The sequence below is a fragment of the Onychostoma macrolepis genome, chromosome 23 (assembly GCF_012432095.1).
Source record: "Onychostoma macrolepis isolate SWU-2019 chromosome 23, ASM1243209v1, whole genome shotgun sequence".
Taxonomy (NCBI): domain Eukaryota; kingdom Metazoa; phylum Chordata; class Actinopteri; order Cypriniformes; family Cyprinidae; genus Onychostoma; species Onychostoma macrolepis.
This window is the reverse complement of record NC_081177.1, coordinates 2,023,000-2,042,999: the sequence shown is the minus strand read 5'-3', so window position 1 is coordinate 2,042,999 and position 20,000 is coordinate 2,023,000. Positions and strand designations below refer to the sequence as shown.

The 20,000-nt window shown below is 34.7% G+C and overlaps 2 protein-coding genes across 3 annotated transcripts in view; one reads left to right on the top strand and one right to left on the bottom strand.

Annotated features, from left to right (window-relative positions):
- Positions 1-15,250, top strand: part of wu:fy63c09 (uncharacterized protein LOC797544 homolog) — a 16,755-nt gene extending 1,505 nt beyond the window's left edge. The window contains exons 2-16 of one of the 2 annotated variants that reach the window (XR_009268842.1): positions 790-829; positions 2,362-2,402; positions 2,519-2,564; positions 5,157-5,292; positions 5,372-5,537; positions 6,930-7,865; positions 10,091-10,158; positions 10,236-10,291; positions 10,372-10,549; positions 11,686-11,763; positions 11,839-12,011; positions 12,827-13,032; positions 13,344-13,423; positions 14,771-14,962; positions 15,120-15,250. Coding sequence is in view for 1 of the 2 variants with exons in the window: in XM_058763505.1 (XP_058619488.1) it covers positions 790-829; positions 2,362-2,402; positions 2,519-2,564; positions 5,157-5,292; positions 5,372-5,537; positions 6,930-7,865; positions 10,091-10,158; positions 10,236-10,291; positions 10,372-10,549; positions 11,686-11,763; positions 11,839-12,011; positions 12,827-13,032; positions 13,344-13,423; positions 14,771-14,887 (2,321 nt within the window). In the remaining variant the exon portion in view is untranslated. Of the gene's footprint in view, positions 1-789; positions 830-2,361; positions 2,403-2,518; positions 2,565-5,156; positions 5,293-5,371; positions 5,538-6,929; positions 7,866-10,090; positions 10,159-10,235; positions 10,292-10,371; positions 10,550-11,685; positions 11,764-11,838; positions 12,012-12,826; positions 13,033-13,343; positions 13,424-14,770; positions 15,089-15,119 lie in introns of those variants that run through there. The other variant, XM_058763505.1, reaches the window with a different exon arrangement.
- Positions 15,251-15,878: 628 nt separating this feature from the next.
- The window catches only part of LOC131532104 (serine/threonine-protein kinase DCLK2-like), a 22,269-nt gene continuing 18,147 nt past the window's right edge, over positions 15,879-20,000 (bottom strand). The window contains exons 12-16 of the mRNA XM_058763507.1: positions 19,924-20,000; positions 19,485-19,565; positions 18,868-18,960; positions 18,383-18,398; positions 15,879-18,207 (exon numbers count right to left, since the gene is read on the bottom strand). The exon at positions 19,924-20,000 is cut by the window's right edge and continues 98 nt beyond it. Of these exons, the coding sequence (XP_058619490.1) occupies positions 18,155-18,207; positions 18,383-18,398; positions 18,868-18,960; positions 19,485-19,565; positions 19,924-20,000 (320 nt within the window). The 3' untranslated portion in view covers positions 15,879-18,154. The remainder of the gene's footprint in view (positions 18,208-18,382; positions 18,399-18,867; positions 18,961-19,484; positions 19,566-19,923) is intronic.

Below are 20,000 nucleotides of genomic sequence, written 5' to 3'. Positions count from 1 at the left end.
ATAAATATTATGTAGAAGTGGCATATTATGTCTGCTCATTGTTGTGTAGTAGTGTAAAATGAAGGAAGTTTATTCCTCATAGATGGATTGTTGTTTCCTCTTTATATAATATGAAATATGAATCTGCTTTATCTTGGTCTGAAACTAGCATGTGAATTTCAGTTTCGCTCCAGTAGCCCAACTTTATTTCATCAGGGGAATTTTGCACCTGTGTGTGAAACGACAGGCATGAGGTGCGATCCGACCCACAGCGATCGTTAAATAAAAATACAGCGTCTCCTGGATGTTATGCATGAACACAGAGAGCTGATTCAGCAGTAATGTTTTTTGTTTATATAATGCACGTATTGGAGAATTTAGCAGCTAAAGTTGCAGCTCTGACTGTGTCATGTGACTCGAGTCTGAGATCATGTGATCATGACCCCCAACACACACACACACACACACACACTTCAGTAATGATACGGTCTGTTTCAGGGCTTTTGTGTCTCTGTCTGTGGTTTGTTGTAAATTATAGCGGTAGTTTCTTAGACAAAAGCTCAGTTTCTCTGGGTTCAGTGTGAAGGGATCTGTCAGTAACAGACTAATAATGAGTCTCCAGCCGCCCTTCATTCAGACAGCAGAATCTCTGCCATTTCTGTAGGGCAAACATCAACGTCACATGAATAACGTCTTGAATCTGCTGTTGTCAGTGCTGAACACTGTTATTTGTGCGTGACGTCCACACAAACACAGTCATTTAATGATCCGTTCTGACTGCTGTGTGTGTGTGTGTGTGTGTGTTTGCAGAACATTCAGATAGAAACAAACCCGATCAGCGCCACTCCAGGTAAGTGCAAAAGTTTAGTTTTTTATCAGTATAATGAGTGGATCAAGAAATTATTTTTTTTTTACATATATAAAAATCATTTTTAGAAGCTTTTAGATTTTTAAAAACTATTTAGCACATGTCCACATACTTAACTCCTCATTACAGCACTGAAAAATAAACAGAAATTGATCATAAAAATTATAAAGCATTTATGCCTATTTTTGGCAGTATGTATTTATTTATTTTAGACAACTTAAAACATTTCCACCCACTTCAAATTACAGCACTGAAAAATAAACAGAAATAAATCCTCAAAAATTATATTTTGTAGAATTTAGAATTTTTAGAAAGTTTTTTGGCAATCTAGCATATTTCCACCTTAACGTCTAATTATAGCACTGAAAAATAAACAGAAATTTTAGATAGTATTTATTAATATTTTGAATTAGATTTTATTTTTATATTTTCTGATTGCAAGTTAATTTTAGTTTTAGTATTTTTGTTGTGTGTTTTTGTGATTTTTAGTTTTATTTTGTTTAGTTTTAGTTATTTTAATACATCAAGTTAAACTGAATAAATAGTTTATTCAGTTTAAAAAAGCTTTATTTCGTCTTAAGCTAGCTGAAATGAAACAAGTTTAAGTTTTTTTGTATTTCATTTTATTTCAGTTCAATTTTATTTAAATTAATGATTTTTTATGGTTTTAGTTTTTATACTTAATTTATTTCAGTTCAATTTTTATTTCAGTTAGTGTTTGTTTGTTTGTTTTAGTGTGTAATGTTTTAGTTTTAGTTTTGGTTAACTATGAGAACCCTGATTCCAATAAAGAGAATTGCTAAAAACTAGAAAACTAAAAGCTTTGGATTATTAAAAAAACGAAGGGGAAAAAAGGGCAATTAGGGTGGAAAATGTGCTTTTTTTTAAATACAAACATTCATAATGAACTGGTTTTGCTTTATTTTATTTATGCAAATTTGTCTTAATTTAGGGTGAAATGTGATCTGAAATTGAGATTCTCCTAGATTATAAGAGCAAGTCAAAAACCTGTTTATTTGTGTTCAGAGCCTCATCTGCTGGTGATGAAGCTTTCGATTCGTGTCTGAACATCTCCCAGCGTTCCTCCCTTCAGAGCATGTGATAAGAAGAGCGAACGCAGCACTAATGCAGTAGTTCCTCCAGCTCAGTACTAGAAATACCTGTTCCACTACAGCTGGAAAAAATGATTAACGCTTTTCCTCAAGAGCGTAATATAAATGTCACGTCAAACTGAGCTCATGCGTGTGTTTACAGGAATAACCAGCCACATTTTGGCTCTGTTTAATAACAGTAAATTAGTGGCACATTTCTTGGCTCCTCTGCATGTATTTGTTCATTGTGTGTGTGTGTTTGATGAAAGTCTGTGTCTGTGGGGGTTGGGGTGTGGTGTGTGTTGTGTAACTGTGAAATGTATTTCCAGTCGTATCACTGGAAAACAGCCGGGAAAACTGGCCTTGAGTCATTGAATCAGTAGAAAAAGACATTGAGTCCTTGTGTTTCTCTCACTTTTCCAGCCAAGGGCCGCTTTCCTCCATCAGAGCCGTCATCAAACGCAGTGAGTTCGCCTGCTGTAGCATGTTTTTGGTGATTTGGTGTGTTTCGTCTGTTCTGTCAGATGTTTGCATGTGAGTTTGGTTTTTGTGTTTGTGTTTTTTGTCGGAAATTGCGCAGCATCAGCGAGAACAAGCTCTCAGAGTGACCATCAGCGAGACCGCAGGTAAGTTCACGCCTGTTTACTTTGTGTTTTCTTTCTCTCTGTTCAAATCAAGTGATATTTTGCTTGATTTTGACTTTCTTTCAAAATCACATCTTATATCTGATCTCAAGCTCTTCGCTGATACTGTTATCTCCCTTGTAAACAAATCCCTTGTCAACAATATTGACATTGAGCTGATCTATTTTCAGTATATTTGTTTAAAGAAAATCTAATAGTATTTTATGGTGGAGAGATATATAAATATATACAGTGGTGTGAAAAAGTGTTGGCCCCCTTCCTGATTTTTTTAATTTTTTGCATTAAAAGATTCAGATCATCAAACAAATTTTAATATTACACAAAAATAAAATGATGATTTAAATGATGATTTCATTTATTAAGGGAAAAAAGCTTTCCAAACCTACCTGGCCCTACGTGAAAAATTAATTGCCCCCTCCTATTAAATCATGAAAGAACTGTGATTAACCACATTATTTTAGAAAGCGGAGTTAAATTTCACTAGCCAAACCCAGGCCTGATTACTGCCAGACCTGTTGAATCAAGAAATCACTTAAATAGAACCTGTCTGACAAAGTGAAGCATGTTTAAAGAGCAACACATCATTCCGCGATCTTAAGAAATTCATAAACAGATGAGAAACAAAATAGTTTACATGTATCAGTCTGGAAAGGGTTATAAAGCCATTTCTAAGGCTTTGGGACTTCAGCAAACCACGGTCAGAGCCATTATCCACAAATGGAGAAAACTTGGAACAGTGGTGAACCTTCCCAGGAGTGGCCGGCCTACCAAAATTACTCCAAGAGCACAAAGACGACTCATCCAGGAGGTCATAAAGAACCCAGAACAACATCTAAAGAACTGCAGGCCTCACTTGCCTCAATTAAGGTCAGTGTTCATGATTCAACAATAAGAAAGAGACTGGGCAAAAACAGCATCCATGGGAGAGTTCCGAGGCAAAAGAACACAAAGACTCGTCTCACATTTGCCAAAAAATATCTTGATTATCCCCAAGACTTTTGGGAAAATATTCTGTGGACTGATGCGACAAAAGTTGAACTTTTTGGAAGGTGTGTGTCCCGTTACATCTGGCGTAAAACCAACACAGTATTTCATAAAAAGAACATCATACCAGCAGTCAAACATGGTGGTGATAGTGTGATGGTTTGGGGCTGCCTTGCAGCTTCAGAACCTGGATGACTTGCCATAATTGATGGAGCCATGAATTCTGCTTTCTATCAGAAAATCCTGAAGGAGAATGTCTGGCCATCTGTTCGTGACCTCAAGCTCAAGCGCACTTGGGTTCTGCAGCAGGACAATGATTCCAAACACACCAGCAAGTCCACCTCTGAATGTCTCAAGAAAAACTAAATTAAGGTTTTGGAGTGACCAAGTCAAAGTCCGGACTTAAATCCTATTGAAACTGCATGTTGTGTTTACTTGTGTTATCTTTGATTAATATTTACATTTGTTTGATGTTCTGAAACATTAAAGTGTGACAAACATGCAAAAAAATAAAAAATCAGAAAGGGGGCCAACACTTTTTCACACATATATATCCACCATATACATGTATACATATGTTTGTGTGTGTGTGTGTGTGTGTGTGTATTAGATTGTTTTTTTATGAGGGTCACATGACATTTATTTTCATAATATATATATAAAATATATATAAAATGTCATGTGACCCTCATATAACTGAATGAAAAAATCATAATCTAATAAATGAATCAAAATAATAAATCTGTTACTTTTATCAACGAATGGTTATTCATTATGTCTGTATTGTAATAAATGGTGTTTGTAAGAGTGATGTTTCATGTTGTAAAAAGTTTTATAGTGTATGTGCGGTGTTGTTAAAAGGATATTCTGTTCTGTCATTTGTAATTATCGAGTTTATGTTATTAATTTTGCATTTTTTAAAATATATTTTTTATAATATATGTTTAGAATTAAAAATACATTTAAATACACTCCGATTGTCACATTAATACCCATGATTGTATGATACCAATTAATCAAATGGCTTTGGGTTTTAAACATTTTCTCATAACCGGGGTTATTTTAGTAAACTAAAACTGAAATCATCAAAAAAAAAAAAAAAAAAAAAACTTTTTCTAACTAAAAAACTTAACCTTATTTTATTTCAGCTAGTTGCCAGGGCAACATTTCTCATTTTTATTTTGTTTAACTAGATGTTTAATTGGTCAATTAAATAAGTAAAACTAAAATAAAAATTAATGAAAATGAATGAAAATGAATAAATATTTTATAAATATTATTATTACATATAAAAAAACTCATATATTTTAAAAACAACATAATTACTAAAACGTCAACTTAAAATATAATACAAAAATACTATACTAATTAGTAAAAACAGTAAAAAAAAAAAAAAAAAACTAATTAAAAAATATTCATAAAAACTGTAATGGTATCTCATTGATACTAAGACTCGTACAGCATGTTTTTTTTGGATGGGATGTGCAGTTATCATTCAGCTCTCAAGTCTAGCTCTGAGAGAGAGTTGTTAACTAGCTCTTTTGGTTAAATGGGAGAAAGGTCACGTTATGAACTTTGATTGTCATGCAGCAGGCGTCCAGAAATCACCATCCTCTCTGCTGAACCACTGCCGTCCAATACATGGTTCCCAGGGGCTTCTGGGGCGTTTCCTCCAGCCCCGCCCCCAGCCCCACCCACATGGGCTGCAGGCTCGGCGACAGTTCAGGTGGGTGGAGCTTAAGGAAGTGATACATGTGTAGAATCCATCATTTGATTGATTGATTGATTGTGCTCCTCCTTTCCAGCTCCCGCCTCCATCCTACGAGCAGGTGATCCGAGAAAAGAGCCGTGAGCAGAATCTTCACTCCTCTTCGTCATCTTCGTCTCCAACTTCTCGTCACTCTACCTCCACCATCGCCACGCAGACGGACACAAACTCCTCCGGCCCACAGTCCTCTGCTGCTCGTCCAGGTATAAAGAAATGAGTTCAGGCTTCAGTGGAGGTTTTGTCAGGCTGCATTTACAATTAATATTTGACTGTTTCGAGATACGAGATTCCAAACATGACATTCTTGTCAACAGATGAAGCACATTTCTTGTTTTTTAATATTTTGAGTAAATACTAAAAGAAGTGCTCATTTAATTTACCCTGCATCCTTCTCTGACATTGATTATTTGCAAACAAACCCTTCATTTAACCAAAATACTTTACTAAAAAGGTGCTAACAAAGAAGTAATGAATCATAAGACATGGAATAAGTTAAGTTTAGTATTTAAAAAGAAAAGTATTAAAGTTAAGTATTAACAAAAATGTATCAAAAATAAGAGAAATGTGCTATTAAATTAATTCCCTAAGGCAAAACACTATTTTTTTTTTTCATGTAATGGTCAATTTTAGGATTTGGATTCTATAATGTCTTTAAGACTAGTGGAAAGAAAATATCCATAATATGCATTTAAGTGTTTATTTTATTGCACTTTATCAGTTGGTGTCTGTAGAATTCAGTTACAATACATATTATCAAAAGTTTTTTCTCCACTTCAGCAGTACTTACACACACCAAACTTAACAGTTTTATTCCTCTCTATATTCTTAAGGTTTTTACTGAGGGGTTTGTACATATATCTTTTGGGCTGATTTATATGGCATATTATACCTAAAAACATGGAGATAATTCCTTTTAAAGCACTGGGAGTTTTGTTTCTCCACTTCAGCAGCACTTACATACACCAAACTTAGCAGTTTTATTCCTCTCTATATTCTGAATGTTTTTACTGAGGGGTTTGTTCATATATCATTCACCTGAGTTTATTATTGCACTTTATCCGTTTGCATAGATTTCAATTACAACACACATCTTTAAAGGCGATTTTCTCAAAAACATTTTTCTCAACTTCAGCATCACTTACAAACACCAAACTTAGCAGTTTTATTCCTCTATATATTCTGAAGGTTTTTACTGAGGGGTTTGTTCATATATTTTTCAGGCTGATTTATGACGTATTCCTAAAAACATGACGAAAATGTGTTTTTTGTTTTTGTTTTTTTTTCTTGTCTGTTGATAGTATTTTCTGTTTTATTGATTAACAAAAAAAGAAATCCAGAATCCCCTCTATAAAAACCTTTATCTCTAATATCTCAACAAAATTAAACAAGAATTTTGAACCTGGCTTTATCCAATGTTCAGATTTATTTTCTGGAAATGTATGCAATTTAGTGCATATTTAATTAGATAATGCATCATAAAGTTTCAGAAAACTTGCAAAACAATTGTCTTAATATACTGTGACTAATCATCTAGGGAAGTATAACATTTTACCCTTTTCACCTTTAAATGTCTTGCCTTCATTTTTTTCCTGTAGTTCGTAGGCCACCCAAACCCCAACGGCCCTCACTGCCCCTCAAACACACGCATGAAGTGGACCGGTCTAATGCGAACGCCGGTGCTCAGCCTCGAGATGCTCTGCGCGAACAGTGTGGTGTCCAGACAGACTTCGATGACATCTTTGATGACATCTCTCCCATAGGCCCCGCCCCCACTGCCATCACTTTCACCCAGATCAACCTCGATTCCCCAGGCGACCCGATGAAAGAGGAGCCCAGCGTTCGTCCCAGACCTCGGCCGCGCTCCAGGGTCGCCCTACGGCCCAACGAGGACGTTCTGGACCTGCCGATGACGAGGGAGGTCAAAGTTCAGACTCTGGTGCGTCTGAAGGACGACGGGGCCGAGAATGTGTTCGCCGGGTTCGACGATGCTCCGTCAAACATCTCCAGCAAATACCTGCAAGACCTGCTGGAGGTGTTTGGTTCGGACGAAACGCATGTCCAGCATGGAGAAAGTCAACAAAGCAATGCAAGGACGGTAGAAGAAGAGGAAAATATGGCCATTTGCGATGCTCCATGTGCCGTTATAACACCTGAACCAGTAGAACCGTTAAATAGACCACAACCGCGACCTAGAACGCAGAAATCCAGACCTCAGCTCGCCCCAAAACCATCTGTCTTTGAGGTTTTTGATACCAGTGAACCTACCGTTGAGCAAAACCCGTCCAAACCCCTGAGTCCACCAGTACCAGCACCCAGACCCCTTCTGAACAAACTCCAGAGTCCATCAGAGTCCAGATCTTCTCCATCCGCCAAACCTTCACCAGCCGCCCGTCCTAACAGTGCTCCTCCCGGGCAGCAGATGGCAGCGGTGGCCTCCATGCCGTCCGAGAGGAGAAATTCAGATGATCAAACTACAAACACTCCAGTGAAAACAGCACCAGTGATGTTGACTGACAGGAACGTTGGAAAACGTGAGTGGTGACCGGTATATTGGTGGATTTCTAGTTTGCCTGCTAGTAGGGATGTATAGTTTGGGGAAAAATATCAAATTTTTTGGATAAAATTGTGATAAATGTGATTTAAAATGCAGTTTTAAAAAAATAAGCTCAAGGTTGAGTTTAGTTTATTTGACACAAAAAGTAGCAATTCACTGTTACAACCTTCTTGTCAAGGATAACAATAAAGTTACAGTAACTTATTTCCATTGTTGTCCTTGCTTTAAAAAAAGAGAAGAAAATCCTAGTCAAAAAATCCGCTCACTCCCATAAAATAACAAACGGATCAATAATTCCTTATACGTTTTAAGACATCCTATCTAAAAACAGTCTCTTCACCCTTATTCTGAAACCCTCACAATTTGTTAATACCTTAATATCTAAAGGCAACATATTCCATTCCTTTGCACCTGAATATTTAAACGACCTTTGACCATACAGTGTCCTGTATCTACATAAATTAATATCCATAATGCTCTGTTTGGTAAAATGACCATGTCTTACATTAACCCGAGAAAAATGTAAATATACTGGAGCCCTATCATTAATGATTTTATGTACTATTTTTAATTTCTGTAATACTAAATTCTTTCAATTGGTAACCAACCAAGCTGTTGAAAGTGTGTATTATCCACATGACTGAAACAATGTAATCCTAAAACTAATCTTATCAATTTGTTCTGTGATTTTTGTAACTTTATCATCCAAGTTCTGGATGAATCGGTCATCCATGAACAACATGCATAATCAAAATGGCACTGAACTAAGCCTGTAGCAAGTACCATTAAACTATCTCTATCCAAAAACCAGCATATCTTGCTATAAACTTAATTCTAGCTTTCACTTTTCCAAATACTTTCCTGGCCATACTAGCCCCACTTAAATTACTATCCAGAGCACATCCTAGATAATTGACCGATGTTTTATTAGTTAGTTCATACCCATCAACTTTGACTACCAAATCATCCTCCTTACTCAATTTATACTTAGACCCAAACAGAATAGATTCTGTTTTTCCAAAATGTAATAAAAGCTTATTTTCCAACATCCAATCCTTCACCTTAACTAGCTCTTCACCTAACTTTTCTTGAATTTTATTAGTCTCCTTCCCAGAAGCCAATAAAGCAGCATCATCGGCATATAAGAACATATTACACTCACAAGCAGCCTGGATATCATTGATATATAATATAAACAAAAGAGGACCTAATACACTACCCTGTGGGACTACGTTGTAAACAGTTTTACTCTCAGAAAGCATCCCTCCAACTTCTACCCTTTGCTCTCTCCCTGATAAATACGAGGCCAACATGATTTAGCAAGGTTTACTTTGCGTGTTTGTGCAAATTGCAGAAAAAAACGAATAGTGATTTTTCTGATAAAAATTGCGATTGTCATAAATGCAATTTAAAATGTGGTTAAAAAAAATCTCAAGCTTCGCTTTGCTTCTTTGCACAACTTGGGGAAATAATCTAATAAACAGAAATTTATTTTGCAATTTTGCAAGTTGCAATATATTATATTTAAAATGTTATTAAACGCAAAAAATCTCGCGTTTTTTAGGGATGCATAATTTGGCCAAAAATTTGTAATTGTTTATCATTGTTACTATATTGTATTAATAATAATTATAATAATTTTTATTATTATAATTTTTACTAAATTAAAATATTACACAAAATTCTAAAGGGTCATAGGGTGACTCTGGACTGCGGCCAAGGTCTGGGCTCCTCTAATATTTCACTGTTAAATGGAATATAAGAAGTAAATTTTACAGTACAAATGTAAAATTACCATAATATTTATGGCTGTGTTAATTTCTTTATTTCCAAACATTAAATTATCAAGCTTTTATTTTGGTGTAAAGCCGCAGGGATCCATTAAATGCACGTTATACTGTAAGCGGCTCAAATTCAGAGCAAATGCAGAGATGAGATCATTTGAAGCAGCATTTACTGTGAACTGAGACTCTGATAACACTGGAGCGGTTTGTGTGTAAATGAACACAGTGCCGTGCTTCACTATGAAACCCGCATCGCATTTATTCATTTAATTAAATCACAGTCTTTGTGATTTGATCATCACAAGTCATGTTATAATTTTGGTTAATCCTGCAGTCTTAATTGCTGCTAATCGTCTCAATCAAAACTTAACTTTGCACACCTTAATGTTTAACGAGTGTCTGTGTTTATGTGATACAGGTCCGTCGGCACCCAAACACTCCCGTCCGCCTCCACCTGTGCTCAGGAAGACCCCGTCTACCTCACAGGTTAGTTATACCTGCTTATAAACCACCTTTATGAGGAGGTTTCCCATTTAATGTTGAGGATGATCGTGTGTGTTCAGGCTGCGGTGGATGTTTCGAGAGCTCCTGATGCCTCCATTCCTTCTCTTCCTCCGAGGTACTGCAGCGTTTTCCCTCCAAAATCAGGTATCTATTTAGTTTTTTTCCCATCTCTCGTTCTCTCTCTTTGTGTCTCAGACCCAGTGGCGGCAGACTCCTCCCACTCCGCCCTCCTCCAATAAAAGTGACCAAACTTCCAGGCTCCTCCTCCTCCCCTGCTGCGACCAATCAGCTGCCAGGCAACAGGGTGCCAAAGAGAGGCCCGCCCCTCCCACCCCGCCCCAAACCAGGACATCCTCTTTACAAGCGCTATTCTGTGAGTCCTCATACATAGAGTATTTGAGAAGAACTCCAGGAAAATGTCCTGTGTGTAATTTAAGGGTTAAGATTGTCATCATTTTCTGATCATCCTGTCGTTATAAACCTGTATGACTTTCTTTTTTTGGTGGAATACAAAAATGAGATCACTGGCAGAATGTACAAGCTGCCGTTTTCCATAAACTGAAAGTGAATTGTGATTGTGCGCTTTATTCCAAGTCTTCTGAAGCAGTGTGGTATTAACTAAAACTGAAAATGAAACTATTAAAAATGTTTTTTGTTAATTAAAATAAAACCTCAATTAAATGAAATATAAATGCTGGACTAAAAACTTATTTTTAAATTTGAATGAAAATGACAAATGTTGCCTTGATGGATTATAAAAACTGAAAAAAAATATGTTAAATAATAAAATATTATATTAGCTAATTAGAAATGATAAAGAATAATTTACATGACAAAATAACATAATAAAATTACTAAAACTTAAACTTAATAAAATTAAATAAAATATAAACATTATATTAAACTTAAAAAAGTTAGATAATTAGAAATGTTGCCATGTCAACTGAAATAAATTAGTTTACTCAAACTAAAACTGAAATAAAAATTAATTAAAACGACAAAAGAATATAGTACAATTACTAAAACAAACGTAATGAAGTGAAATATAATAAAATAATGAAATAAATATTATATAAAACTTAAATGTTAATAATATAAAAATGTTGCCTTGGCAAGGTACTAAAATTGAAATAAAAATAAAATTACTGTATATCAAAATATATTTAAAAAATTACTAAAATGAAAACTTAAAATATAAAAATTAAATTTGGAATATTAATAAATACTATAAAAGTATAAGAGTTCTTAGTGTGAAGTTTAAGTTCTTAAGTCTTCTAATTAGTTTTCTTGTTGTTGCTGTTGTTCGTTCAAATATAAAGCTCGCACATTATACCTAACATCTTTGAGCTGCACAGAAGAAAAAGGGTGAGAAAATGATGACCGGATGTTTATTTATGAGTGAGCTTCCCCTTTAAATGTATTTTATATTGAATATGAGAAAAAATCCCAGGAGCTCTATAAATAAAACGGCCATGTAAACAGCAGCGGGTTTGTGTGTTTGTGCATTAGAGCAAAGTTCAAAGAGATGCAGAGCTGGAGAATATCAGCAAAGAGCAAGAGGAACCACCTGAGGAAACATCTTTGCATGTCAGTGTACACACACACACACACACACTGGCAGATTATGCAAACATTGTCATGAAATATTATTTCCTGCTTCAGGAAGAAGAGCACCTGATTGTCCTGGATGATATAGATGTCCCAAAAACACCGTCAAACCCACTCCACGACCTCTGCTCGCCAGGAGAGGTCAAAGGTCAAGATGTGACTGTCAGTGAGCTTCTGCTGGACGACGAACCCTCGGAGCAGCAGATCCAACAAAACACACAGAATAGGTGAAACAGGATGAGAAATAATATATAATACTATATATATATATATATATATATATATATATATATATATATATATATATATATATAATATATAAATATAATAAATTGTTTATATTTTCACACGCAATATGAAAATATAAAATATTATACAATAATATTAAAATGATAATTTTAATAAAATCTAAAAAATAATGCCTGTTAACAGTTCCTCTTTTCCTCGCTCATTGTGGCCCGTTTTGCGTTTGATTGCATGTATACAATTTTTTTTTTTTTTTTTTTTTTAAATAATGTCTAATAATAAAAATAAACATGCATAATTCATATCAACATGTAAAACATGCATAATTCATTTATTAACATATGTTATATATAGTTTTGTTTACATAATATGAGTGTGTACTATGTATATTTATTATGTATATATTATACAAACACAGACAAAAATGTTGTTTATATATTAAATATATTTATATAGAATATGATAATATAAATATATAGATATATATACATGTAAGTATTTTCAAAATATACATAATTAAACACAGTACACATACATATATTATGTAAACAAAAACTTTTATTTTGGATGCGATTAATCATTTGACAACACTAACACACACATACATATATATATACATATAATATATATATAATGTATTATTTATGTATACATATGAGAGGTTAAATATTTGTCTATGGAAATTAGGTTTTAAGTCATGGAAACGTCATGGAATGTCAGTCACAAATTTCAGAAAACTGATGGCAGTAAAACTGGGATAATTCATAACAATCAGCTCCTGTGTCGCTCTGTCCAGGTGTGTCGTGGCCCGTTTTGCATTCGAGGGGGAGGAGGGCGAGCTGTCCTTCGCTGAGGGTGATGTCATCACTCTAATAGAATATGTAAATGAGGAGTGGGGGCGTGGCCTCCTGAACGGACAGACGGGAATCTTCCCCCTCAGCTTCATCCAGGCTATAGAGGAAACTGAAGCGTTGCCAAGGAAACCGGCTCTGGAATCTCCCGGTAAATAAACATTCTCCCTCGGAATATTCATTAACCACGGACCAATCAGCAGTAAGCGTGACCGAGACTGGCCAATGCTGAAAACTGAAAGTTATTTTTATGTTATGGCTCATAACATGAGTCTACACTGTATTTTTAAAACTCCAAGTGAAATCTGACAGAGAACCGAGAAACTGTATGGTACTTTTGAAACCTGCCTTGATATTATCTGCTTAATTAGATAATAAAAAGCTCAGTGTGATCACTATGCTCATAGATATATCATGCATCTGTAGTCTGTATTGATTGGCAGGCCGTCTCTTTCTCTCCAGCGCCCCCTGCAGGAGCGAGAACCACAGGACGAGCACTTTATGATTTCACTCCTGAGTGTGAGGACGAGCTCTGTCTGAAGGTCTGTGTGAGATTCACTATAGCAGTCATGAACACCTGGAAATCTATAGGAATTTAATAAATCCTGATTTCCAGGCCTGGAAAATTCATGGAACAAATCATAAAAATGTGGTGCCTACCAACAAACAAACAGACAAATAAATAAATAAACATAATAATTTTATTAAATCCATATTTTGTATAAGATTAAGATATATTTGAAAGAATAAATATTGAAGATATATATACGAGGAGTTTAATTGCAAAAACAGATAACGTTTTTATTAATTTTCTCAAACCATGTTTTTATTGTGTTAGTTTTTAGTTATTATTATTTAATAAATCAACCCAACTGCAGTTTGATTGATATTAATTAGAATGCAGGACCAAAAAAAACATGATTTTTGAACATTTTTAAAAACTGAGTTATCTGTTTTTGCAAATGAACTCTTCATACACACACACACACACACACACGCATATATTTATTTATTTATTTTTAATTTTAGGTAAATATATATCAGCATTAATAAAAATATATATTTAAAAATTAATATAGAAAATTATATAATTATGTAAAAACAATTAAGTATTGTAATTGTAATTGTATGTGTATACACACAATAAAATATTAAATTATTTTAGTTAATATTTAAAGCTATATTAATATATATAAAATATTATGTAATTCTAATAAAATTAAATATTGTAATTATATGTATCTGTATACGTGTGTATTATATAAGAATTATGATATAATTATTAAATATAAATATTATATAAAATATAATTGATTATATATTCAAATATAATGATTGATTGATTAATTAATTAATATATATATATATATATATATATATATATATAATATAATTTGCCTACATTACTTCAGACTTATGTGCCTCTAGAAGCTTGCGTTCTGCAAGTGAACGTCACTTTATTGTTCATCCCAAAGAGGCACAAAATCACTTTCACTGACTTTTAAATGAAATGTTCCTCCTGGTAGAGTCCTGAGCCATCTTCAAGAATCGGCTAAAAACACATCTCTTCCATCTTTATTTGACCCTCTAACTCTAGCACACTTTATTCTAATTCTATTCTTAAAAATAAAATAAAATAACACTAGCTTTTCTGATTTATGATTGCTTCCATTGTCCTCATTTGTAAGTTGCTTTGGATAAAAACGTCTGCTAAATAACTAAATGTAATGTAATATTTTATCATATAACAAATAAGTAATATTTAATAATACTAATTTAAATAAAATATATTTAAATATTTGGTTAAATATGGGTTTTATATCATGGAAATTCATTGGCCAAAACAAGCGTGTGTTTGTGTGTGTGTGTGTGTGTGTGTGTGTGTGCAGGAAGGAGACGTGGTGTGTGATTTGGAGGACATGGATGCTGAGTGGTTCCTCGGAGAATCCGGTGGGAAACGTGGCATCGTCCCCAAAAACTACATCCAAGTGCTGCTGGACCCCTGAACATGGGCCGTTTTGTCATGTGCCTGATGAGCGTTTCTGCATTTGCCTTAATTAGATGTAATACAGTTAAACGAGGTTAGTGAGGGGATCTCCTGTATTGTACTGACATGTGTGTATGAGTGTGTGTGTGTGTGTGTGTGTGTATGTGGCCAGATGAACTTGTTTACAGTTTTAACCCACATTAAACTGATCAGTTATTAAGCATTGTTCTGTCTTTTTTTTTTATCAACAGTCAAACTTTCCTTCATGCACAGCAGTTTTTGACATCTTCTGTACATTCAATTTCAGGATTCTAGACGTTTCAACTTTTCAGAATTTATTCATAATTTACTGGATAAGGATTCATAAAAAATATTTTTTACTCACAATTTCAAGATGATAAAATATTGTAGAGCTTGGAATAACTAGTAAAATGTATATTCATAATAAAAGTGGCCAAAGTTTGTGGTCGGTAAGACTTTTAATGTTTTTGAAGTCTCTTCTCTGATCACCGAGGCTGTATTTATTTGATCAAAAATACTGTAAAAATGTGAAATATTTTTTATATGAATATATGTTCAAATGTAATTTATTTCTGTGATCAAATCTGAATTTTCAGCATCATTACTGCAGTCTTCAGTGTCACATGATCTTCAGAAATCATTCTAATATGCTGATTTGCTGCTCAAGAAACATTTCTGATTATTATCAATGTTGAAAACAGTTGTGCTGCACAATATTTTTATGGAAACCATGAAGTTTTTTAGGATTTAGCATTTTCAGGATTCACAGATTAATAGAAAGTTCAGAAGAGCGCCATTTATTTGAAATGGAAATCTATTGTAACATAATAAATGTTTTTACTGTCAGTTTCTTCAATGTTATGCGTCCCTGATGAACAAAAAAAAAAAAAAATCTTACTGACCCCAAATTTATGAACAGTAAAGTACGTGACCAATGACTTGAGGATTCCTCATGTATCTTGATTATCCACCATAGACAGTTGCTGAAACCACATAACTAATATTGTTTTTATTAAGTTCAACTACACAAATGTGTACAAACTTAAAATTAAAAACCAAACACACTTTCTGTAACATTTTTTTTTAATTGATACCCCAATTTAGAAAGCTGTAAATCAAAGAAAATCCAGCATTTTCAACTTCTCATGACTACAATGCTGCATTTATACCATCCCCTTCCCATAAATAGGCTACAGTGATTTTGACGCGCGGTCACGAAATTTCGCGGGGAACGTATGGATATTGCAACATTTAAAAATTATTTAGGCCTACTTTTAATAATTAATAAAAAATATTAACATTTTAAAAACCCGAATTTGATGCGTCACGTGTCCCTCGCACGAAATTCCCGATCGCGCGGATTCGTATTCACGAGCGCATTTCTCCCGCGAAAATTTGCCGTAAGGTATACCAAATGTCTCGTTTATTTCTGTCACACTTGCTTACTAAAATGAAACCAAAAAAGTGAATTCACGCTTAAATTTGTGACATTATCAGCGTTCGGTTTCATTTCATTCGCCGTTCACATGCAATAAAACACAGACAAGTTCATTAGCTACTCATGATGTATTGTTGCAATACAAAACAAAATATGAAATAAATCCATAATTAGAATAATTACGAGGGGCTTTAGGCCCCGAACATCCACCGTACAAAAGTTAATACCGTTGAAACCACAATAAGCGACCGTTCAGATCAAATTAAATGAACAGTTCTTCTAAAAACGGAGGCATTTCATGGAGAGAAACACACACTCATTCAGTAAAGGCCGAAGTTTTGGTCTAAAGCAAAGTCATAACACTACATCAGGCTCGTAACACATTTGTTCACACAAATCAGACATAAAGAAACATCCAGCAACACAATTGAAACGTCTCGTTCCCATTCAGTTCCATTCAGAACGCGTTCATCAAGACGCAAATGTCTGAAATGAGACTCTAATGATGCATCTGATTAGACACACATCGACACATATGTACAGAGAGAGAAAGAGGAGCAGGTTCAGGACACAGTGCAGTAAAAGTCGAGGTCGCTGGTTTAATTGAAGCCCTGCGTACAAACACAGACCAGAACGGGAGAAAATGAACGCGGACCAATAGATTATTACATGATCTGAAGAACATGTTTACATGCACTCAAATAACCCGTTAATTTCATGAACCTCCCTCAGTAAGTCCGAATGAAATTTCAATCTGATTTTACAAACGTGCGTATTTATTTAGTCTACCTCCTGCGAACCAATGAACGGAGCTAACGTTCTCGCAAGTTTATGAACATTCGTCCAGTAACGTTAATAGAACGTTCACTCAAAGTTCTCTGGTCTTTAAGAATGTTCTTAAAAATTTAGCACGAAAACATTATTTATGCTCCATTCCTGGAACGTTTTAGTTAGACGTTTATCTTAAGTTTTTTTTTTTTTTAAATGTTACTAGTTTTAGAATGTTCAGAGAACATTCAAAAGTAACACTGCCATAATGTTTGCAAAATGATAAAATAGAACCAAGAAAAACGTTTCTAAACATTTAAACAAAAAATGGATGTGATGGAAACATGTTCTTAGAACATATTTTCTGGGTATTTATACATCGTTCATGAAACATTTTAGTTGGATGTTCATCATCTGTTTTTTAACTGTTACTACTTGTTTCAGAACGCTCAGAGAACATTTAAAAGTGATGTTACCGTAATGGTTGCAAAATGAGCAAAACCAAGAAAAAAAATTTAAACATTTAAAAATCTGGAAGTTTTGAATGTTCAGAGAACATTCAGAAATAATCTTTTTATAACTTAACGTAATTCTAAAAACATATTTTTGTTAGCTGGTCAGTGGAGGAGGATAAATATTTACTAAATATTTGCTAAAAAAAGCTCTCCAGACATACTTGACAATTAAACTCTAGTTAGCTTTGGTGACATTATCACAGTGGCTTTTTCCAGTTCTGAACTTGGTGTCTGTTGTTTGGAATACATAAATATAGCCTACATGTAAATGAATATGTGAATTGCGGAGTTTAGCGTTCATATAAAAGCTCAAATGAATCTGAAAGCGGACTGGATTCATTCGGAGTGCATGTAAACAAACTGGCTGGATGCTGCCGAGTGTCTATGGGTTTCAGCATGAAGCTAACACTAAAATATGAGGACTAAGTGATATTGATGGTTGACTTGATCAACGCCACTAAGAACTAGATGGAAGATGCTGAGAGAAGGTGGTCCGGTCCGGTCTGGTCTGGTCTGGTCTCGGTGTTGAGGTTTGTGGTGGTGATCAGGGTTTCTCTTCTTCTGCGCCTCCGGAGAGATTCATCTGCCAGCTGTCATCTACACACACGGACAGAAACAATCAGCTGTTACACTCAAAATTCACAGAATTTATTTGAAATAGAAATCTTTTGTAACTTTATAACTGTCTTTACTGCCACTTTTGATCAATTTAATGCTAAATAAATGCAATTTCTTAAAAAAAAAAAAAAAAGTATATATATGAGGTTGTTACCATGGAGATGATCCACCTGTAACAGAGGAAACAAGACATTGTATCAGCTAAAGGTCATTATGGTATGTCGCGTGTGTGTGTGTGCAGGTTTATATATCCTGGTGGGGACTTAAACCTGAATACACACAGACTCATGGGGACTCGTGTCACGGTGGGGACCTAAATTGAGGTCCACATGGGTACAAAAGGCTTCTAAATCAAACAGAGTGAGTTTTTTGAGAAAGTAAAAATGCCTGTAGTTTCCTGTAAGGGGTAGGTTTAGGTGTAGGGTTGGTGTAGGACAATAGAATGTATGGTCTGTACAGTAGAAAAAACATTACACCTATGGAGAGTCCCTACCAGGGGTGCGTTTCCCAAAATCAACTATGGTCGCAAGTACCGTCGTTACCAATAGAGTTCAATGGGACTTACCACCATAGTTAGCTAACGATGCTTTTGGGAAACACACCCCAGGATAGCTGTGTGTGTGTGTGTGTGTGTTTCACCTCAGTCTCTGCTGCTGTGCTGTTGTGTGTGTTTTCTGATTTAACACCATCTCCCATCTCACATGCCATTTTAGTGTCCATCACAGCATCGTCCTGCACACACAACAACATTTACATGAATGAAGTCTCTTCTGCTCAGCAAGGCTGCATTTATTTAATCAAAAATATAGTAAAAATTGTGAAGTATTTTTACAATAAGAAATATCTGTTTATGTGAATATCTGTTAAACTGTCATTTATTCCTGTGATGCGCAGCTGTATTTTCAGCATCATTACTCCAGTCTTCAGTGTCACATGATCTTCAGAAATCATTCTAATATGCTGATTTGCTGCTCAAGAAACATTTCTGATTATTATCAATGTTGAAAACAGTTGTGCTGCACAATATTTTTGTGGAAACTGTGATGCATTTTATTTTTCAGGATTCACAGAAGAATAGAAAGTTCAAAAGAACAGCAATTATTTGAAATAGAAATATTTTGTAACATTATAAATGTCTTTACTGGCACTATTGACCAATTTAATGCATCCTTGAATAAAAGTACTAATTTCTTAAAAAAAAAAAATGATATACTGTGTACATAATGTGAATATTCTGTGTGTGTGTGTGTCCTCACCTGCACCCAAGGGTGTTCCAGCACCTCGTCAGCCGTGTAACGAGCACCAACATTCACTTGCAGCATCTTACCAATTAAATCCTGCAAAAGACGCATCAGATTCTTATGCAAGCTTGCTTTTGCCACGGAATAAAAGAATAAAACAAGTAATTGTAACCTTTTTTCTCAGAATTGCAAGTTAAAATTAAGTTCACATCTCACAATTCTGACTTCTTTTTTTGTTTCTGCCTCAAAATAATAATAATAAAAAAGTAGTAAATGTAATTGCACGATTTTAACTTCTCAGAATTGAGTTTATGTGGCAAGAAAAAAGTCTGAATAGTCGCAACTAGCTTTATTTTTATCCCGTGGTTCAACAACTCATAACTTGAAAGTAAAAAGTGCAAGAGCGTGCTGCGTGAGCGTTTATTCGGTGTTTGTGAGGCTGCTGTTCGCTCACTTTAGCAGAGAGGCCGATGTTGTCCCAGTACGGCGAGGGAAACTCCAGTCTGCCCAGTAAGATCTGCTCAAACAGCT